This window comes from Capra hircus, chromosome 29 (assembly GCF_001704415.2).
Source record: "Capra hircus breed San Clemente chromosome 29, ASM170441v1, whole genome shotgun sequence".
NCBI classification, from domain to species: Eukaryota; Metazoa; Chordata; class Mammalia; order Artiodactyla; family Bovidae; genus Capra; species Capra hircus.
Window position 1 is genome coordinate 12,364,567 of NC_030836.1, and position 23,765 is coordinate 12,388,331.

The following is a 23,765-nucleotide window of genomic DNA, read 5'->3' on the forward strand; positions in this document are numbered from 1 at the left end:
CACTTTCATCAAGAGGCTTTTTATGTCCTCTTCATTTTCTGCCATAAGGGTGGTGTCATCTGCATATCGGAGGTTATTGCTATTTCTCCCAGCAATCTTGATTCCAGCTTGTGCTTCTTCCAGCCCAGCGTTTCTCATGATGAACTCTACACAGAAGTTAAATAAGCAGGGTGATAATATACAGCCTTGACGTACTCCTTTTCCTATTTGGAACCAGTCTGTTGTTCCATGTCGAGTTCTAACTGTTGCTTCCTGACCTGCATACAGGTTTCTCAAGAGGCAGGTCAGTGGTCTGGTATTCCCATTTCTTGAAGAATTTCCCACAGTTTATTGTGATCCACACAGTCAAAGGCTTTGGCATAGTCAATAAAGCAGAAGTAGATGTTGTTCTGGAACTCTTTCTTTTTCCATGATCCAGCAGATGTGGGCAATTTGATATTTAGTTCCTCTGCCTTTTCTAAAGCCAGCTTGAACATCAGGGAGTTCATGGTTCACGTATTGCTGAAGCCTGGCTTGAAGAATTTTGAGCATTACTTCACTAGCATGTGCTGCTGCTACTGCTAAGTCACTTCAGTCGTGTCTGACTCTGTGTGACCCCATAGATGGCAGCCTACCAGGCTCCCCCGTCACTGGGATTCTCCAGGCAAGAACACTAGAGTGGGTGAGATGAGTGCAATTGTGCGGTAGTTTGAGCATTCTTTGGCATTGCCTTTCTTTGGGATAGGAATGAAAACTGACATTTTCCAGTCCTGTGGCCACTGCCGAGTTTTCCAAATTTGCTGGCATGTTGAGTGCAGCACTTTCACAGCATCATCTTTCAGGATTTGAAATAGCTCCACTATTTCAAATGAAGGAATGGAGGAATTCCATCACCTCTACTAGCTTTGTTCGTAGTGATGCTTTCTAAGGTCCACTTGACTTCACATTCCAGGATGTCTGGCTCTAGGTGAATGATCATACCATCATGATTATCTTGGTTGTTAAGATCTTTTTTGTACAGTTCTTCCGTGTATTCTTGCCACCTCTTCTTAATATCTTCTGCTTCTGTTAGGTCCATACCATTTCGAGCCATCTTTACATGAAATTTTCCCTTGGTATCTCTAATTTTCTTGAAGAGATCTCTAGTCTTTCCCATTCTGTTGTTTGCCTCTATTTCTTTCCATCGATCACTGAGGAAGGCTTTCTTGTCTCTTCTTGTGATTCTTTGGAACTCTGCATTCAGATGCTTATATCTTTCCTTTTCTCCTTTGCTTTTCGCCTCTCTTCTTTTCACAGCTATTTGTAAGTCCTCCCCAGACAGCCATTTTGCTTTTTTGCATTTCTTTTTATGGGGATGATCTTGATCCCTGTCTCCTGTACAATGTCACGAACCTGCATCCATAGTTCATTAGGCACTCTATCTATCAGATCTAGTCCCTTAAATCTAGTTCTCACTTCCACTATAGAATCATAAGGGATTTGATTTAGGTCATACCTGAATGGTCTAGTGGTTTTCCCTACTTTCTTCAATTTAAATCTGAATTTGCAATAAGGAGTTCATGATCTGAGCCACAGTCAGCTCCTGGTATTGTTTTTGTTGACTGAATAGAGCTTTTCCATCTTTGGCTGCAAAGAATATAATCAATCTGATTTCTGTGTTGACCATCTGGTGATGTCCATGTGTAGAGTCTTCTCTTGTGTTGTTGGAAGAGGGTGTTTACTATGACTAGTGCGTTTTCTTGGCAAAACTCTATTAGCCTTTGCCCTGCTTCATTCCGTATTCCAAGGCCAAATTTTCCTGTTACTCCATGTGTTTCTTGACTTCCTACTTTTGCATTCCAGTCACCTATAATGAAAAGGACATCTTTTATGGGTGTTAGTTCTAAAAGGTCTTGTTGGTCTTCATAGAACTGTTCAACTTCAGCTTCTTTAGCATTACTGGTTGGGGCATAGGCTTGGATCACCATGATATTGAATGGTTTGCCTTGTAAACAGAGATCATTCTGTAGTTTTTGAGATTGCATCCAAGTACTGCATTTTGAACTCTTTTGTTGACCATGATGGCTACTTACAGGGGTACAACACAGTGATTCCCAATTTTTAAAGGTTATGTTTCATTTATTGTTATTATAAAATATTGGTTATATTCCCTATGTTGTGAAATATATAGGTATATTTATTACTAAATAGTATTCCATTGCATATATATATACATATATATATTCCATATATAATATACAATACAATATCCCTATATATAATTAAGATATATACACTATATATAAATAAATATATATAAAATATATATACTATGCTATATATATATAAAATACTTTCTCTTAAATAAAGAACTGACCATTCTGATGCATGTGTCCTCCATCCATCCCCCCCAGCTTATATAATGATGCCAGCTTTTTAGGATGGCATTCAAGTCTCTGTCCTCTGACTCAGCCTCATCTCCTGCTGTTCCCACCCATGCAAACCATATTTTGTGTACACATTTCACTGTTGTGCTAATACATTCTGTCTCCTACCTCTGTGTATTCTGACCTGGCTGTGTCCTCACCCGAAATGTTTTTTGCTCCCTTTTGCCTATGGCAGTTTCCATCCCAGACTTCAAGCCTGTGTGAAGCCCCCCTCACCTCCTAGCCAGTTATTCTTCTGACCTCTGCGTCACCATGACCCCTTATACATCCCACAATTACAGACTGGATGTTGGGGTCCTCGAGAGTGGGACAGTGCACAATTTTCTTCGCAGTCCTGGGGCAGAACAGTGCTGTGCTCTGTGAAGAGAGGATTTTGGAATAGCAAATGGAGACTTTCATTGTCTGGATAAGGAATCAGATTGTACGGCAGAAAGCAGGACAACTTGAACAGCCTGTGTGAGTCAGGTTCTCTTCACAGTCTATGAAACTGGCTGGAAAAGCAGGCAACGAAAGTGAACCACCTCACTGCCACCTCCAGCAATTCAGAGAGCTAGTGCCCATCTCTCGATCGCCTTCTGGGCTCCTTCTCGACCTTTTGACGTTGGGGAGCTTCTCAGTGGGAACTCAGCACACAGGCATGTCACTGATTTTCTTGTGTTTGAGATATAATTCATATGCAAGAAAAATTCAGCCTTTTAAAATATATATTAATGCATGTATTTATTTGGCTATGTTGGATCTTAGTTGTGGCACACGAGATCACTGTTGCATCTTACAGGATCTTTCGTTGCAGTGCATGGACTCTCTAGAAGTGGTGCTTGGGCTCCAGAGTGCATGGGCTCAGTAGTTGCAGCTTATGAGCTTAGTTGTTCTGAAGTATGTGGCATCCTAGTTCTCCGACCAGAGATCAAACTCCTGTCCCCACCATTGTAAGGCAGATTCTTAACCACTGGACCACCAGGGAAGTTCCAAAGTCCACCCTTTTAAAACATGCAGATCAGTGATTTTCAGTATATCCACAAAGTTGTGTAACTATCACCACTATCTAATTCCAGAGCATTTTTTTTATTACCTTAAAAAGAAACTTTACCCCTACTAATACAGATCACCAATTTTAGGCAAATGAAATTTAAGTGTTAAAAAATTAATCATGGATTATAACAAGAGAATACAGTTTTTAAAAAGTAATAAAAATGCTTCGTATCAGAGGAGTGAAATCATATGCAGTTTTTAGCAAGATGACTATCCAGATCAGCCACATATTGCTTCAACTTCTACTCCTAGGCAATTTTTCTTATTCTTTATTTATAGTAAGTTAGAAGTTCTTACTCCTGTTGCCAAAACTTGGCCTCTGTTTACTGGTGCTGAATAGAAACGCAGAGACAGAATTTTGGATGAAGTAGAAAAGGGAAGCTTTTATTGCTTTGCCAGGCAAAAGGGGGCACAGAGGACTAATGCCCTTCAAGACTGTGTGACCCACCCTGAAGGGGGTAGTGAGGAGTCTCCTAGTGATCAAGGAGCAGCTCGTGGACATTCTTCTGATTGGTAGGTGGTGAGATAAGGGGCAGTCAGCATCATCAACCTTCTGGTTCCAACCAGCCTGGGGCCTACATGCTTGTGGGCAGTGTCAGTTAACTTCTTCCAGCTGGTGGGGGTGTCTGTATGTACAGAACAGCTTAAAGGATATAACTCAGAATATTACCTATAGTCTTTAAGGAAGAACTAAAGGTCTTTGACATTGTTTAGTGGCTAAAATATTATTTTATCTTGCCTGACTGTTTTCCTTTCTTCCTGCATTTTCATGCTTCTCTGATTAAATTTGTTCTTTGACTAAAATTTTTCTACAGACAAAAGGCAGGAGGAGGACAAGGGTGGGAGTATATTTTGGAAAGGCCTCAGAGGGTCCAGCCTGGTTACAACTCCCAGTTGTAGGTTGTTGGGAATGACAGGAAATGTTTGGTGGTTTTCTTAGGCAATTCTGGATATTTGGATCAATTGGGGCATCTTGTCCTTTTTATAACCAAAGCCACCTCCTGTCCCCTTTTTCTTCTAGCAGAACACTTATCTGTTTAGGTGTTGAGCAAAGAGCCCTCCCTCTCAGTAAGTGTAGATGTCTGTGTGATCCAGGGGTAAGTTATGATTGTCCTGAAGAAAGTATTGTAATATCCTTTCCCATGGTTACTGAGTCATATAATGGTAAGCATGTAATCTCGTTCAGGGTAATGAGATGTTTTTCTGGGGAGGGAAACTCGTTATTCAGTCACTCAGTCATGTCCGACTCTTTGCGACCCCATGGACTGCAGCTTCCCTGTACCAGGCTTCCCTGTCCTTCACTATCTCCCTGAGTTTGCTCAAACGCATGTCCATTGAGTCAATGATCCCGTCCAACCACCTCATCCTCTGTCGTCCCCTTCTCTTACTCTCCATCTTTCCAGCATCAGGATCTTTTCCAATGAATCGGCTCTTCACATCAGGAGGCCAAAGTATTGGAGCCTCAGCTTCGACATCAGTCCTTCCAATGAATATTCAAGGCTAATTTCCTTTAGGATTGACTGATTTGATCACCTTGCAGTCAAAGGGACTTGCAAGAGTCTTCTCCAGCACCACAATTCAGAAGCATCAATTCTTTGGTGCTCAACTTTCTTTATGGTCCAACTCTCACATCCCTACATGACTACTGGAAAAACCATAGCTTTGACTAGACAGACCATCCTTTCTGTATAAAGTCATAAAGCTCCTAAGGAAAAGCCCCTTTGTCTTTTTGAAATAGAGGTTTGAGGTCTGGAAGTGGATAAGTCATCTTACAACTATGAGGTACCCAAGAATGAAAAAAAATACACTAAGGAAGATGGAGCAGAAAAAAAAACAAGAGTTTGGGCTCATGATGCTAGCAGTGTGCAGCTGTACCAATGCCAGGATTTGCTCACATTAGGATCTCTTTCTTTATCTATCTATCTATCTAGTTTTCTCTGACCACCAGTCCACCTATGTGTGAGAGTATGCATGCATGCCTGCTCAAGTCATGTCTGACTCTTTGAGACCCCATAGACTGTAGCCTGCTAGGCTCCTCTGTCCGTGGGATTTTCCAGGCAAGAATACTGAAGTAGGTTGCCATTTCCTTCTTCAAGGCATCCTCCAGACCAAGGGATTAAACCTTGTCTCTTGTATCTCCTCCACTGGCAGGCAGGTTTGTTTGTTTGTTTTCAATCAGCTGAGCTACCAAGTCCCAGTCCAACTATAAAGACCAAAAAATTATACAGATATTTCTAATATAATATCCCATGAGATGTTACTTTTTAAAAGCATGCTATACTTGAATATTTTAATTTGAGAGGTAGGGATGAATGGATTTCTAATTCCAGTTTTGGCTGCATGTGGATCTAGAAAGTACTTTTTTTATGCTCCATTGCAATATGTTGATATAGTTTTGAAATACTTCTTAATAATGTGCCTTTAACTACTTTCTTGGATAAGTGAAGAAAACCATCACCTAAAAAGAAAAGAAAATCAGTTCTTAGGTTATCAAGTTGCTTTCTCCACTGTTTTCTTCCTAAAAATCCTATTACCTTATCCTCAGCATAAAGCAGTCAATATTTCAGCTCTAACGTGATTAGTCCTGGCTATTCAGGGTACTGAATACGTTGCTAAGATAAGGTACTTGAGAAATACTCTTGACATTGCTACAAATACCCTTATTAGTATTATAGTATAATTATTTCTGCTTGGAATAGAGTAATTGTGGGAAAACTCCTATAGAATGACTTTTTAAATTGAAAATTTTAACATTAATTAAATAAGTGCATGGTTTAGAAAGAAACATATTAGAATTTTCTTCCCTCTTATCCCTATTTCTGACTTGAAATGTTTTTAAAATTATTTTTTCTTTCTATTTTTGCCTACATGCTTCAAAATAAACTCATGCAGCAGGCATGGAGATGAACTGTGGAGATCCCTCTTCAAAAAGGATTCATTGCCTAGCTGCTCTGAGTACAGTGACTGGACAGCCTTTAGGTGTTAACTTGTTCAGGCTTCCTGCTCTTCTAAACTGAGGTCACATTCTTCTAGAGGTGACTCCATCCAGTGATTGGGCAAAGGGGTAATGCACAGGCCTAGCCACTTCTGCCTGGTGCATTATTCCTTCATTGAGTCACCTTTGCTCCAGAGGTCCCCTCCGGGCTTGCAGAGACTCGTCGGGTCCATGGAACTGTCTGAGGTCCTCCCTGCTGGATTCAGCTTTCTCTTTCCTTTCCTTTCATAGATCTCAGATTGGCACTGTAGTCCAGAGGCTTTCTTTGTCCAGTTCCATTTTCTCTCCCCTTTACCTTTTATAAGTGTTACCCCTTAAAAAACTGCTTGCCCTGAAAACTCTATTACTTATAGAACACTTAAACCTTTTCCACCTGTGGGTGTGCCACCTCTCTCCTTTCCTAGTCCTCTCAGTGTAGTTATAATACAGTTTGGTTAAATTATTATTTAATGATTATTCTATCATTAGATAAATATTGTTCACAGTTCCTCTATATTTTATTAAAATTTCTCATACAGCTTTTTGCCTTGCCTGGAGTTAATAATTGTCTTATTTTGAGGGAGTGCTTAGTTTTCTATATGTATTTCATTTTATTCTTCCCTAAACACATTAACAGAAGTAGAACACCTTCTTAAAGAATTTAGAATGCTTTTGATTGCAAAGTAGCACCATATCCAACTAAAAGTAGCCTAAACAAAACAGTGTTATTATCTTACTCTTAAAGAAGTCTGGAGCTAGGGAGTTCTGGGGTTAGTTAACTCAGTAACATTACAATGTCAACGAGGATTCAAGTGCTTTTCATATTTCAGCTCTGCCAGCCTCAGCATGTTGATTTTTTGTTTTTTAGGTTTGAGTCCTCATGGTTTTAATATGGCTGCTGCAGCTCCAAGTATCACATATATATCAAAGGCAGGAAGGGGAGTATTTCTCTTTCCTTTTTCTCCTTTTATCTCTTTTTAAAATATACAAGGGAGGGGAGACTTGTCTAAAATCCAAGAGCAGATTGCTCTTAATGCCTCATTGGCTGAGACTGGCTCTCATGCTCCTGCTGTGGTTAAACGGGAAATGTAACTCTGTGATTTTCAGCCTCTACAGGGGGAAGTGCACTCTGTCAGGTAAGAATAAGGGTAGGATACTCAAAGCAGCAAGAGTATCTGCCATCCTCTACCATCATTGTCAAGTAAATAAGAAAATTGATCACTCTCGCTTATTTTTCTTGGCAACATCCCCTCTTTCTCTGGGAATTTTCCGTTTTCCTGTTCTAGTTTAGACTGATTACCACCACTCAGCCTGCTATATGGCTGTGGTGATTCTTCTCTCTGTCACTGTCCGGGGAATTCTCTTTGACTCTACCCATAATGGATCCCTTGTTTTCTGGATACTATTTTCTTCTATGTTTTTCATGAAGCACATTACTCAGTGGTTCCTTGAGAAAAGGAAATTTCGTAAGATATTATATATATGAAAATGTTATTCTGTCCTTATGTTTGAGGAATCGTGGAGCTTGGTATAGACTGCTAAGCAGGAAATCATTTCTTCTCAGATTTTTAAGGGCATCACTCCAAGTTTTTCAAGTTCCAGTATTGTTAATGAGAGGTCTGATGTTATTTTGATTTTATTTTTTGTACATAATGTTTATCTCTCCTGAGAGATCTTTTTTCTTCGATATTCCGAAACTTATAATAATGTACTTTGTTAGGGGTCTTTAAGTTTACTAGGCATCTAGTGGATTCTTTCATTAATCTGGGAGTGCATATCCTTCAGTCCTATAACATTTCCTTGTTTTATTTCTTTAATAGTATTTTCTCCTTCATTTTATCCCAAATCCCTATAGTTTTAATGTTGAACATTTCTTTCACTTTTTGTTCATCTTAGGAAATTTCCTTAACTTTACCTTCCAATCTCTCTATTGATTTTTAAAAATAAATAATCATAGATTTCTAAGAGAACTTTCTTACTTTTGATTTACTCCCCTCCTTGATTTGTAGCATCTAATTTTTGTTTCATGGTTGCGATATTTTTTATTTCTTTAATCTTTAACCTTATTTTATCTCTTTGAAATATAATTTATATGAAAGTTTTCTTTTGTTTTTTGCATTATTTATTTCCTCTGGGATTCTCTCCTCCTAATATATTTCTTTTTTTGGTCTCTGTTATCTGTGTTGGAGACATTGCCAAACTGTTTGATGAACGTTGGATGACAATTTATATTTAAGAGTGGATAGCAAAAAAGCTTATTGGAAACCCACCCAGTCCTTTCCCTTGTGCTATTAACCCTTCAGAGAAGACTATTCCAATTGGGGGGTATATGACTTTCTGCAAATATTCTAGAAACTGATTGAAAAAATGAGGGTCATTACTCTTTATTCATAAGGTAAAATCTCATTTAATCCCTTTGTTTTTAGTAGTGTGTCATTGCTCACTCTACATTGTGTCAACACATAGAATCCCCTACAGTAGAACCATTGAAGTTCAATTCCATAGGAAAGAAAAATCTTGTTTTTCAGTTGGATGACAGTATGGGGTGGGGGAGGGGATCTTGAAATCTAATTTCTTCCTTTAAAAAAAATTTAAATTGAAGTTTTTTTACAATTGGAGTTTTTTTTTTTTTTTACAATTGGAGTATTGATTTACAATGTTCTGTTAGTTTCTGCTGTACAGCAAAGTCAGTTATACATATATATGTACAAATACACTTTATATTCTTTTTCCATATATGTCATTATAGAGTATTGAGTAGAGTTCCCGGTGCTAGACAGTAGCTTATTATTAGTTATCTACTTTCTATGTAGTAGTGTATATATGTCAATCCTGATCTTGCAATTTACCCCATGCCTCCCTTTTTCTCCCTCAGTAACTGTAAGTTTATTTTCTACATCTGTGACTCAATTTCTGCTTTGTAAATAGGTTCACTTGTACCATTTTTAAAGATTCCACATATAAGCATTGTCATATGGCATTTGTCTTTCTCCTGTCTGATTTACTTTTAATTGATTCTTATATAGGCTTTTAGCCAATTCTCCTATTTTTCCTTTTCCTCACTCCTACTTTCTCAAGTACTGAGGCTTTCCTGGGTTCTGTGCCTCAAATCAGCTAGTTTCCAAATTCCTTCTTCCTTTCTTTTTGCAGTTCTTATACAAATTATTATACTTACATATATGTTTATGCCAGCATGTATATTTTATATTTTAATTTGTCTTATTTATCATATGTATTTATAATGTTTTAAATATTTTTCTCACTATTTTAGTGCTATAAAAACTGCTTTGAAGCCATTGATATGCTTTCATATATTTAAGATACAGATATAATATGTAACATTGAAGAAAATGAAAATGTAACCAATAAAAACTATGATATGAAAATTACTTAAATGAGGTGGAAACTGCATCTATTAACTGATCACGTAATTTAGCCAAAAAAATACATGTAGTCTTTGAAACACATGTGTAACCACTAGGATGTGATTATAAAGAAAAAGCTAATTTCTATGATAGCCATAACTTTTCATTTAAAATTTATGAACCATATGTACACAAAATTGTGTCAGCTCTTTTGCTTTTGAAAATACCAAGCCATCTGGGGATCAGCTGAGTTATCACTGGTGAAAATTAGGGAGTAGAAGACACAGTTTAGAAAACACTGACTTAGTGGTTATCCAGAGTAAGGAGAATCCAGTGTTGCTGTTGCTTAAAAAAATTTTTTTTTAAATTTATTTATTTGCTTTTATTTTTGGTTGCGCTGGGTCTTTGTTGCTGCATGGGCTTCCTCCAGTTGTGGTGAGCAGGAGCTGCTCTTAACTGCAGTGCATGGGCTTCTCACTGCCGTGGAGCACAGGCTCTGGGCTTGCAGGCTTCAGGGGTTGAGGCATGTGGGCTCAGTAGTTGTGCCATGCAGGCTTAGTTGCTCTGTGGCATGTAGAATCTTCCTGGACCAGGGATCAAACCCATGTCCCCTGCATTGGCAGGCAGATTCTTATCCACTGGACCACCAGGGAAGTCCCATATAGTGTTTTTTTTAATGCATGTCCTGCTTGCTGCCCTGCTTTAGCAATATTCTGGAAAGCCCATAGCAATTTTTAAAAATTTGGACAAATGACTATTGGTAGGATCCTCTCCAGCTAGCAAAGTGCTTTCACATCCATTATCTCAGTTGAAGTGTGCAGTGCAGGGATTACCTTGCTCAAGAGAGATTTCCAAGGTGTTCAGTTGGAATGAAGACTTCCTGTTCAGTTGCTTTGGATAGATGTACTGGAGTTTGGTACTATCCTTCGGTAGTGAGGGCTATTATTTTAAAAACAGCTCATCAAACTTTTGCATAACAAACCATCCCCAAATTTATTGGCCTAAAATCAAAATGCATGATTTTACATGATGGTATTGGTTATGAGTGGTTGTCTTGCAGGTCTTTCCTGGAATCTCTCATGTGGCTTCAGTTATATGATGGTTTGACTGAGTTTGGAGGGTGCAAAAGGGTCTCACTGGCCTGTCTGGAAGTGGTGCTGGCTCTCATCTGGGGAACCTTGTTTCTCCTGGGATTGTTCATAGCCTGGGGTCCTAGTTTTGCAACAGTGTGGAAGTGGAAGCTGCTATGCCTCTTACATTGCAAGGCTGCAAAGGTTTGCAATTTGTGCACTGTCTTCCGCACAGATTCAAAGGTGTGGAGAAACAGACTAGCTCATAATGGAAGAGGGGTAATGTCATACAGCAAAGGAGCTTGGACCCAGGGATCAGTGATTCCTTTAGGGCTGTTATCACAAAGACCAGCCACAGCTGTGTGTATGAAGATTGTTCATTCTATTTTACATTTTCCTCTTCATCAGGACCCTTGAGAAAAATACTTGGCTGGCTCTGGTACTAAGGATCCTTCTATTGGGTTGGCCAAAAAGGTTCAGGTTTGTTCTAGTTTTTCCATACCATCTTACAGAAAAGCCTGAACGAACTTTTGGCTAACCCAGTATTTATCCTAAACAACTGGTTTCCTTTTATCTTTTGGGTAGTGTTAATTATGGTAACTGACTAGATTTCACTTTTCTCATTGATTCTTAGGAAGACTAGAGCCAAGATTGCAATGATTTCACAAGGATATATTTGTTTGCAAGGTTTAGTGTCATTCTTGGTCCCACTTAATACTTTACATTTTTATTTCTTCATGAAACCCTCCTATCTTTTTCTTTTTTAAAATAAGCCTTTTATTTAATAATGGTTTTAGATTCACAGAAAAATTGCAAAAATGGCATAGAGAAGTTTCTATATGTCCTGTATCCTGTTTCCTTACCTATTGTTACTATTTTACGTTACTAGGGCACATTTTCTGCAACTTATGAACCAATGTGGATACCTCATTATAAGCCAAAGTCTATAGTTTAGATATCCTTAGTTTATCTAATATCCTTTTGTCTGCTTTGGGATCCCATCTAGGAGACTACATTACAGTTCTGTCTTAGGGTCTTCTTGTCTGTGACAGTTTCGCAGACTTCCCTTGGTTTTTTTTGCACACTTCCCAGGTGTCCTTGGCAGTGTGGAGGGGTACTGGTCAAGTATTTTGTAGAATTCCCTTCAGTTGAGATTTTTCTGATTTGCTTTTCTCATGATTAAATGGCAGCAACAGCTTTTTGGGTAAACCACAGAAGTAAAGTACCATTCTCATCACATCCTATCAAGGGTATATACTAACAATATTACACTGTTGTTAACTTTGATCACCTGGCTAAAGTGCTGTTTGCCAGGTTCCTTTACTCTGAAATCATTCTTTTCCCCCTTTTTTCCACGCTGCTTTCTTTGGAAGAAGGTAGCTACAATAAAGTCACACTTAAAGCATGAGAAGTTATACTGTGCCTGCTTGACAGCAGAGTATTTATATAAATAATTTGGAACTCTTCTTCATGGGAGATTTAGCTATTATTCTCCACTTATTTATTTATTCAATCATTCACATTAGTATGGACTAATGAATATTTATTTTATTCTTTGGCTTGTAATCCATTATTACATTTTTATCTTGTTGCTTAAATTGTTCCAACTTTGGTTATTGGGAACTCTTTTAGTTGGCCCCTGTGTCTCTTTTAACATGGTTTGAGCACTTCTTTACTTTCTGGTACTAAAAAAGTTCCAGGGTCATCTTGTACATTCTCTACCTTCAGTCCTAGAATTAGCCATTTCTCAAAGAGGTCTGGTTCCTTTCATTGGGGAATGGTATTAGGAACCAAAATTTGGGCACTGATTTCCAGTTTGAGTTGTGTTATTTCATTGCATTTTACATAATCTCATAATTGGTCTAAATTTTTTTCTGAAATGAAGTAGAATAGAATAATAATTTATTCTATAAACAAAATGCATTTAAACACTAGATCCAAACCTTAAATCTAGGTCTTTTCTCTCCAGGTCTTATTTTCCTTTGACATGAACCTAGCCCAACAATATCTCAAGAGATATGGAAAGAAAGAGGCCCACTACAGAGTTCATATTGTCTCTTGGCTTCACATTTAGTATTTTGATAATCCCAGCCCATTTAGTGTAGTCTCCTACTATTTTCCTATGCATGTCCAGGAATATAGAAATACTCATGACTCATTGAAAATGCCATCCACATTCAGTTGAAGAATTAATATTTTAACTAAATATATAATGTATACAAATAAATAATACATTAATACATTCTCTTTGTAAAAATGAAAAGATCCTAGCTAAAGAGAGATAAACATTAGAACTATTTCTGTGCAGTCTGTATCGAGTGTCTGTCTTTATGTACTTTGGGAAATTCTACTCTTTCCACTGTATTCAAATGTCACACAATCAGCGTGTCCTTCCCAATTTCCTTTATCCTAGTGGCTTTCTCTATTGACCCCTCAGTGTTTTGCTTGCACTTTATTTTATATGGCTTTGCTATCTGTTGAATATGTGTCTGCATTGTCTACCAAGTCATGGATTCTTTGAAGGTAGGACTTTGCTTTATGAATCTTTATATTCCTCCAAATTCATAATGCTTTCTAACACATAGTCTGAGTTCAATAAATGTTAAATAAATGAAAAAAGGGATGAAATGTAAATTAGTATATGCCTTGTTTTTATAACCATACCAATATTATGAAAGGAGCACCAGACCAGTAGTTGAGACCTTGGTTTTACATTGGAGCTATTCATTGCAGCACAATTTATAATATAAAAGGTCTAGAAAAACCCAAGTAAGTTAATCATAACAAATAAATGGTGGTAGAGCCACCCAGTGGGATACTACACAACTATAAAAAATGAAGGGAGATGCATTATTGTTAAGTTAAAAAAAAAGGAAGAGGAAAATGTATAATAAATATATTAACTAAAAAGAATAAGCCTGAACTCAAACAAATCAAAACAACAACAATTACCTATAGGAAGAGGGGAGAGAATAGGGTAGAGGGCCCACAATAGAAGCTGGCTCTCTTTGAACATATCTTGTGGTATAGTTTTGACTTTGAAACCATCTAACTTTTTAAAAAAACTATAAAACAAAATAAAGATTTATAAAGGAATTTTATATAAAGCAAAGTAAAACAAATAAACCTAACCTAATTCAATTATGTAGTGAACTGATGGCATAACCACACAGAGAGGATTTTAAAAAGTGAATTTAAAACATAGTAATTGGACTGTTTATCATTAGTGGGATATATTTTGAGGACAAAATAATGGAAAAAAGGAAAAATTTGTAGTAATTATTAGTAAGAATATTGGCATTGTTATTCTGAAACATATACATTGTAGCATATATTTTATAGTATGTATATGTGTGTGTGTGAGCACATAGCATAAAAAAGAATATGAATTTGACCAAACCCCTACATCTACTTCTCATTTTCAGGAAATACAGGGGTCAGAGAAACGTATTAAATGATGCCAAGGAGAAGGCTGCAACCAACCAAATCCAGAATGTGGGAGAAGATGACGAGCTAATGACCAGCTTCCTCAATAAACCAACTGAAGGGAAAAGAAAAAGGGAGGGTGATATAGATGAAAAGAGATTTAAGACACAAACCAAACAGATTCTTTGATGTTTCTTCCATTGAGAGCTAGATTCTAATTTCCCTCCTCGGGAACAGGCCTTAGTGATTTGTTTGACCAATAGAATGTGGTGAAAGTGATGTTCTGGGAATTCTGGAGCCAGGTCGCAGAATGCCCGACAGATGCCTCTTGCAACACTGTCTCTGGGATTCCCAGGCTTCCATGTAAGGAGTCTGAGTACTGGTAAACCAACAGATCGCCCACGTAGGCACAGGTGAAGTCATGTCATCCAATGACGCCACCTTGGATCATCCAGGCCAGCATAGTCAACGTCAGCTGGACCGGAAGGATGGAGGAAAGGATGAGAAAGAAAATAAGAGATACATTTTGAAGAGTGCATAATTTGTAAGGTAACATTATTCCGTGATGAAACTGATCCTTTATAAATTGCATGGTGAAATTGAGGAATTGATTTGTTTTATCTGAGGTTTCCAAAGTAGTGAGTGACAAGCAATTGGCATGGGAAGAGGAAAAGAGAGAGAAAAAGATGCATAATTATTTCTCCCTTTATGAATGTACATTCCTGACATCTCTGAGCACTAAGATTGTCCTGCAGGGAATATGATTAAAGTTACAAAGAGGAAAACAAAATAAGTAAGTCAGCTTTTGATCCCGCTGCTATATTTACTCACAAGAAAGGAGGCAGCTCTCAGGTGGGCCTTTGTCTCAGTAATGTCCTGAAATCCAAGTGTAAAAGAACAATATGAAATCTCAATTCTCCCAAACGATTTGGGGCGAGTTCAGCCCTTGAGTCCCTGGGGGGCTTGGTTCCCAAGGAGACTAATCCCACTCGCTCAGCATTAGGTATCAGTGGGGCAAAAGAGCTCAGTTTGGAGCTCTGCAGAGAGGCCCTCATGCAGGCTGGAGCCAGGTCCCTCCGCCCCAGAGGAAGTGGAATGGATTGATGTCAAACCAGTCAAGTGAGCCTGCTCACTCAGGGTGTAGGAGGAGGGGCTGATGGGCCGGCAGGCACAGGCCACCGACTTTGCTGAAACTCATTCCATCTGGAATAGAGCTCTTCTGCAAAGGAGATGAAGAAAACAACTGAGACCACAAGGTGGGGTCCACATGAGCAACTTAGCTGCACTTTGGAAGCTCTGAGGATTTATTTGGTCTCAGGTATAGAGTTATTTCAAGCAGAAGTTGTTCATTGTTGTCTTTTTATTTATAGTTTTCCATAAACACAAATGCTTTTGTATGACCATCCTTCTGCCTGGCTGTTCCAGAGATGTCACTTGTTTGCTTGGTGTACACAAATGTATCATTCAAGTCGTGGCTCAAATTGTACCTGTTTATGCAGGCTTCTTCCTCTGGACAACTTGAAGGTCTTTAATCTCATCAACTATCGTACCTTTAATTTACTTCTATTGAGAAGTATCACATTATATTACAATGGCTTGTTTGCATGTCTGTCTTTCCACCAGAAAGGGTAGGAATCATGGCTTCTTGTCTCTGTATCCACAGTACTAGCACAGTGCTGAGCATATTGTTGGTGTCATTATCTTTTGGTTGAATGAATAAGTGATTGAATGGATATTTTATACATAAGGATCAATTCTGTGATTTAGGCTGTGGAACTTCTAAGCTATGAGGTCTTATATTTGTGTATAGAACTTTATGGTTGACAAAGAACTTCCATTTCCATTATCTCACTGATTTTCACAATAGTCTTATTGATCTTTTTATTTATTTGTTGTTTTCTTTGCTGTGTAAAAGCTTTTAAGTTTAATTAGGTCCCATTTGCTTATTTTTGTTTTTATTGTCATTAGTCTAGGAGGTGGGTCAAAGAGGATCTTGCTGTGATTTATGTCAAAGAGAGTACTGATTTTGTTTTCCTCCAAGATCTTTGTAGTTTCTGGCCTTACATTTAAGCCTTTAATCCGTTTGAGTTTATTTTTGTGTATGGTGTTAGGAAGTGTCCTAGTTTCATTCTTTTACATGTAATTGTCCAGTTTTCCTAGCACCACTTGTTGAAAAGGTGTCTTTTCTCCATTGTATAGTCTTACCTCCTTTGCCCACAATAGCCTTATTAAATTTACATAATTATTCCCATTTTATAGATGGGAATATTGAGGTATAGGGTTTTAAGTAAATTTTTATAGCCAGATGGATAATGAAAAGGTATACTGGCTCCAGTCTCAATCTCTGGTTCTAATTTCGGCACTCTATTACACTGTCTGTTTCTAAGTTTCTACAACCTGAAAGTATAACTGCTTTCTTGCATTGGAAAATAGTCACTCATTTTGTTGGACGAAAGAACAAATGATGTTGATTTTATAGGGAGATATATTGGTAAGAAGTGAGCGGAGGAATAAAAAACATGGGCATTTGTTGAGCTGCTATTTTGTGCCAGGAGCTTTCACATATACCATCTCCCTACAATCCTGAGGAGTTGAGATGATCTCCATTGCACAGATAAAACAAGCAAGACTCAGAGATACTACCTGCCTCTACGTTTACCTAATTCTCACAAAGACTCTGAGGATAGTTAGAACCACTCCCATTTGCAGATGAAGAAACAGCTTTAGAAAGGCAGACTGACTTGCCCAGGGGCACTCGCCTCGCAGGTGGCAGGCCAGAATTTGAACCTATCCTCATCTAATGCCAAATCAATTTTGATGCTCAGAACTCCAATGATCTGGAAACAGTCTTTTATATATGAATATTTTCATATTCCATTCATCTTGAATATGATTATGTGAGGGCTTAGCTAACTCTGGGAACAAAGAGAGATTTTTTTTCAGACTAAAGATGTCAATTAAATATATTGTCCTATACAATCTCTGTCTTGGGATTTGTAAGAGCTGCTCAGTTGAAAGAAGTTTAAAAAATAGAGTTAGTACTCTTGGTTGCCAGAGGTCGATGGAAGGGTCCTGCTGACAGGGAAAGGGAAGTGCTGACATCCACATCTGAGGGGGGGTGAAATGGAGCTCAGCGACAAGTCCATACAATTTTCTGAGTGCAAGGTCACCAACAATAAAACAGTCCAATCATGGAGGACAAAATCTTGTGTGTAACTCAAAGGAAAGGTACATTATAATTGAGCCAACTTGAGTTTTTCAAAAAAAGTTTGCTTTGGCATGTCAGCTTGGGAAAAGTACTTCATCTCCCAAATGAAAATTGTTTATCTGGCCCTTTCTCCTTTGGTAAGGCTGTGCCTTCAGGGTACCCAAAAACGGTTTTGCTACATCCTGAAAAATGAGGCTTAAAGTAAGGAGTTTTTAAAGAGATGGTTTATATCTGCCCTCGGTAGACCCTGCACCTAAACTATAATAACTTATTTAGGGAACACTTTATCACACACACAGCATCTTCATATGTAACCTCACTAAACCCTCAGGAACACCTTGTGATTGAAGTGTTCTATTGCATATTCAATGTCCATGTAAGGAAACATAGTCACCTTTTTGTGTTTTAAAGAAATAAGGGCAAATACTCATCATAGGCTATAGAACAGTTAACAGATAAGGATTTTTCCGCAAGATGTTTCCTTTAAAGATCACAAGTGCCCTGTGAGGTGGGCAACCTAACCTGTATTTAACATGTGTGAGCTAAGGCAGAGAAAGGTCAGCTGGTTTGCCCAAAGTTATGTACTCATCAGAGGTAGGATTTCAACCCAACACAGAGGGGCTGAGTGGTGAGGCTAAGATCAGAACCCAAGTCTTTCTGAATCATCTGTCATACTCTGCCATATCACTCATTTTTCCACTCCCAAGAAGCTTGCCCAGGTGAGAGTGGGTCTAAATGAACTTCAAGGAGATTCTTGAAATGCAACAGAAGTTCCAAAAGGGCAACCTAAATGGTTTGACACATAGGGGAGAGGTTCTGGTCCATCTTTTGCCTTAAGATACTGAGAGTTTCATACACACACAAGGCTCTTTCTCTAAAGCACCAGCTGGCTTAGTGGGAGTGACTTTCTCCCTTGCCTCCTCTATCAGCTACTAATAAAAGATGAGTTGAGCGCTGGCCTCAAGCTGCTGTAAACTGTTGCCTGTAACAATTAAAGGGTAGAAGAATGAGCATCAGAGTTGAGAATGAAAATCTGAATCTCGAGTTCGAATCTTAGGACCAGGGCTAGACCTTGTAGAGACACTAGCTTCCTTCTCCCATCTGATAGGGGAGGAAGCCCGAGGCCAAGAAAGAACCTAGGTTTTGTCAAGGTCTTAGGAATAGTTTTGGAGTCAGCCTGGACTGGATATAGCTTTGGCCAACTCCCTGAAACTCTCTGAGGCTCAGTCTCCTCCTTTGTTGGATAGTGATAATAGGTACTTCAAAGGACTATTGTTCAAAGGTTAAATGAGGTAGTGCAGGGACAGTGCCTGGCATAAGCAAGTTCCTGGTGTGTGTTAAGTTGCCTCAGTCGTGTCCAACTCTTTGCTTCCCTATGGACCATAGCCCCGCCAGGCTCCTCCGTCCATGGGAGTTTCCAGGCAAGAATACTGGAGTGGGTTGCCGTGCTCTCCTCCCCTTGAATCGTCCCAACCCAGGGGATTGCACCTGGATCTCTTACATCTCCTGCATTGCTAGGCAGGTTCTTTACCACTAGCGCCATCTGGGAAGCTCCCAAGCTCCGTAGCCGGTGGTTACTATTATTACTAGAGCTGGGGTTGAAACCCTCGTGTCTTCTTGCCTTCTCAGCCTTAGGGAGAGTGCCCCACGCCCGGGTGTGGTTGTATAGGAGCTGGAGTTTGAGCACGCGCCACCCCATCTTCACATCTTGCGGCTGGAGCTGGCCAAGAGAAACGCGCGGGGCGAAGGGAAACTAAGGGGTTAAGAAGATGAGCTTGAGAAAGCCTAGAAAACTAGAAAAGCGACCCCTTCGCCCCGACTCCTCGACTAAGCCCCGCTAAGTAAGCCCCTCCCCTTCGCCACCGGGGCGGTCGCCGCGCGCTCCCTCCCTCCTCCCCTCGCTTACAAGACCTAATGAGCTCCCCCGGGAGGCCGAGCAGCGAGCCGGCCCCGAACGAGGAAGCTACCCCGCGCGCACCGCGCCAGGGCGGCAGCCGGGCCTGGGCGGCGGGCGGGAAGCGGCCGGCGGCGCCCCGGCCGCCCCGGAGCGGAGGCGATGGCAGTCCAGGCGGCGCTCCTCAGCACGCACCCCTTCGTCCCCTTCGGCTTCGGGGGCTCCCCGGACGGGCTGGGAGGCGCCTTCGGAGCCCTGGACAAGGGCTGCTGTTTCGAGGATGAGGAGACCGGGACGCCGGCGGGCTCGCTGCTGGCGGGCGCCGAGAGCGGGGACGCGCGCGAGGCCACCCGCGACCTGCTCAGCTTCATCGACTCCGCGTCTAGCAACATCAAGCTGGCCCTGGACAAGCCCGGCAAATCGAAGCGGAAGGTGAACCACCGCAAGTACCTGCAGAAGCAGATCAAGCGCTGCAGCGGCCTCATGGGCGCCGCGCCCCCGGGCCCGCCCTCCCCGGGCGCCGCCGACATGCCTGCCAAGCGCCCGCTCGCCGGCGCCCAGACGGTCCCGGTCCCGGCCCACGGCAAGGCGGCTCCCCGGCGGGAGGCGTCGCAGGCCGCAGCTGCCGCCAGCCTGCAGAGCCGGAGCCTGGCCGCGCTCTTCGACTCGCTGCGCCACGTCCCCGGGGGCGCCGATCCGGCCAGGGCTGCGGAGGCGGCGCCCGCGGCCGGGCTCGTGGGAGGGGACACGGCCTGCTCCGCGGGCGGCCCGGCGGTCCCTGGCTCCAGGAAGGTCCCGCTGCGGGCTCGCAACCTGCCGCCGTCCTTCTTCACCGAGCCGTCCCGGGCGGGCGGCGGCGGCGGCGGGTGCGGCCCGTCGGGGCCCGGCGTGAGCCTGGGTGACTTGGAGAAGGGCTCAGAGGCCGCCGAGTTCTTCGAGCTTCTGGGGCCCGACTACGGCGCGGGCACCGAGGCGGGTGCCCTACTTGCCGCGGAGCCTCTCGATGTGTTCCCCGCCGGGGCCGCCGTCCTGCGGGGACCCCCGGAGCTGGAGCCCGGCCTCTTTGAGTCCCAGCCCGCGATGGTGGGGAGCCTACTGTACCCCGAGCCCTGGAGCGCCCCGGGCGGCCCCGCGACCAAGAAGCCGCCCCTGCCCGCGCCCGGCGGTGGCTTGACCTTGAACGAGCCCTTGCGCTCCGTTTACCCCGCCGCCGCGGACTCTCCCGGAGGGGACGACGGGCCCGGCCTCTTGGCCTCGTTCGCTCCCTTCTTCTCAGACTGCGCTCTGCCCCCGGCGCCGCCGCCGCCGCCCCAACAGGTGTCCTACGACTACAGCGCGGGCTACAGCCGCACGGCGTTCCCCGGCCTTTGGAGACCCGACGGGGCTTGGGAAGGGGCGCCCGGCGAGGAGGGGGCGCCCCGGGACTGACTGCGCTGCATCCTTCTTCCACAGCAGACACTGCGCTTGGGGCTCCCCGCTCTGGGTCTCTCCCGAGCCTTAAGAACGACCGTCAAATGCACGTGGAGTTGAAACGGGATTTTAAAAATTCGATTAATAAAAGAAACTTCAGAAAAAGAGATGAAAAGGAGTTGGGGGTTGTTTTAACCACAGCCTCATGTTTAAAAAAAAAAAAAAGCTGGTGATAGGTTCTTACCGAATCAATCGAGCCAAGAAACCAAGACGGGATGGGGGAATGGGGTGGGGATGGCAGAAGGGGCAGGAGGTGGCTTCTGCAGCCCCCTTTCTCTTTGTCAACTTTTCATCAAAAGGTTAGTGTGTTTAGTGTAATAGCCCCTTCCCAACAGTGCTCTGGGCTCTCCCCTTCCCTCCCCTTTGAGCGCGTTGTGAATTAAAGTCTGTATTGAAAAGACTGGAGCAGAGGTATGTTGTTATTGATTTGGGTGTCTTCTTAGAGGATGGTTTCCTGTGTGGTCTCTTTGCCTTGTTAGTGACAGTGTTATTGAGGACGTGAGGCCAGTGTGCCACCGCGACCCTCCCTTTACTGATCCCCGGTTGGGGACCGGGGTCAGTCTCTGTCATTTTTCCGCCTGTTTTTCTTCCACCCCCCTTGTTTCTTCCATCTCTTTATCTCTCCCATTCTTATCAGTGCTGTTGTTCATTTCTCTTTTTCTGGACTCTCATTGCTCTCTCTGATGTTTTTTTTCCTGTGGGCTTTTCTTGAAGATTTTTGGTATGGGAGAAAGTCAGCAAACCTGGAGTCTATTTCTCTCGTTTTCCCATGCTTCAGCCACTTTGGGAGGTGGCTAGGTCACTTCAGTCGTGTCCGACTCTGTGTGACCCCATAGATGGCAGCCCACTAGGCTCCTCTGTCCCTGGGATTCTCCAGGCAATACTACTGGAGTGCGTTGCCATTTCCTTCTCCAATGCATGAAAGTGAAAAGTGAAAGTGAAGATGCTCAGTCCTGATCGACCCTTAGCCACCCCGTGGACTGCAGCCTACCAGGCTCCTCCATCCATGGGATTTTCCAGGCAAGAGTACTTGGGTGAGTTGCCATTGCCTTCTCCTTGGGAGGTGGAGACTAGGCCAATTATAACATCTTTGCATCCAAGTTTCCTTATCTCAGAGGGTGGGGATGACAATAGTCCTCTGCTTTTCACTCTTTTACTGCTTGTTGGGTAGCTCAGAGGGAAAATACCTAACATGCCTTGAGCCTACCCCGCCTCCCGTTGTTGGATTGGTACTGCAGGTGTATGGACTTTATGCACATAGATAAATGTTTTCTACACATGGAAGCCATTAGGGTTGTGAGCCCCATGCTCTTTGCTGGCTGATCTGTTTGCCTTTTCCCTTACAAGCTGTGCTCTCTCTGCCCTCTTTCCTCCTCTTCCCCTCCCCATCTGTTGGTTTCTGCCTGTCTGTGCTTCCTCACTCCCTAGACGTACATTCTCTCCTAGAAAGTGAGTAGGGAAGGTGTGAAGTTTCCGAGGAGTCTTCCCTGGATAGCAGGTTCGATGAATAGAACCTGAAGGAGCCCTGGAGAGGAGTCGGATCTGATTATCATAGGGAGATTGGGGAAAAGAGACATATTTTAACCAGCCATGAAGTGGCAGCATAGCAGGATGGTTGAGGGGCAGAGGAGGAAAGAGTGGGTGGGAAGTGAGCCGCTGGAAAGAAGAAAGGGGGCCCTTCAGTTCTGTAGACTTTTCTGGTGAAAATGTCGAGAGGCCACCACCCCTTCAATAGAAGATATTGCCTACTGGTTATATTGTAGAGCAGAGAGCTGCTTCTGTTCAGGTAGCCAAGATAGAGGGTAAGAGTGTCTACATGGGAGAAAGTTGAAACCCAGTGTTAGGCAAAAGATTTTAGAATCTAGGTCAGTGTTTGTGTAAATCAAAAGTACTGCCATCTTTTCAGAAAAGAATTTGGGGAAAGAACAAATGGTACTGAGCCATGGCAGACAACTTTCAATGCTATCCTGAAGTCACTTCTGAAGAAAAGCTGTCTTGAGAAGGCACTACGGGAAATACAGCAGCGAGCCTTGTTAACTATGAAAAGAACCCTTGGCATCTTCAGACACTTGGTGTCTATTAAATTTCAAGGTGGTGACAAGTGAGTAATTTCATTGTGCTAGCAGAAAATTATTCAGCAATAATTTAACTTATTGAGGTGACTTTATACTATTATGATCCCCATTTGAAAGGTAAGATGCAGACAGGTTAAATACCTTGCCAAAAGCACGTAGTGGGTCCAAGATCCAGATCTACAAGCATCCTATCACTGCGACCTGTTACTTGTGAGACCCTGTTGTGCTTTGTTCGCGTGTATGATTCCCAGTCCTCTGCATTATGCTGCTCGCAGGGGTCTACCTCACCACCACTGACATTTTGGGCAGGTGAATTCTTTGTTGTGGGGGTTGTGCACAGTAGAACTTTTAGCAGCATCCCTGGCCTGTACCCACTAGAGACCAATAGCATCCCCCTACTTGTGACAATCAAAAATATCCCCGTTGCCCACAGATCCCCTGGGGGCAAAATTACTACCAGTTGAAAACTGCTGTGCTGGACAAATAAATGAGCAGCGTCTGTGGGGGTGCCTGGCACTTTCACATACGTGATCTCATTTAATACTAACAAAGGCCTCTGCTTAGATATTGTTATTATCCTCATTGTTACGGGTGAAAATAAAGAAGGGCAAAGGGAGGGGCTAAGTCAGTCAGCTTAGCTACATCTCATCCCTGCTAATTTACCAGTCATGGACTAGTTAACCATATTGAAACACAGTCTTCCCCGTTGGCAAAGCTGGAGAACTATCTCAAAGGATTATCATGGGGATTTGGCATAGGGTATGTATAAATGCCCACCAAGAAGGAGAGAGAGTTCTTAGTATCAGGCAGCCAAGACTTGGCATTAGGTCAAGGTGCCAAGCCATC

General features: G+C 42.1%; 1 protein-coding gene across 1 annotated transcript; it reads left to right on the forward strand.

Annotated features, from left to right (window-relative positions):
- FAM181B (family with sequence similarity 181 member B) lies at positions 19,387 to 21,244 on the forward strand. The gene has a single exon (XM_013975770.2). It carries the CDS (start codon positions 19,537 to 19,539, stop codon positions 20,800 to 20,802), a length of 1,266 nt encoding a protein of 421 aa, XP_013831224.2. The 5' UTR covers positions 19,387 to 19,536; the 3' UTR covers positions 20,803 to 21,244.

Bases quoted from the DNA above. Each gene is read 5' to 3' on its own strand.
- FAM181B (XM_013975770.2), top strand. From the start codon at position 19,537: ATGGCAGTCCAGGCGGCGCTCCTCAGCACGCACCCCTTCGTCCCCTTC.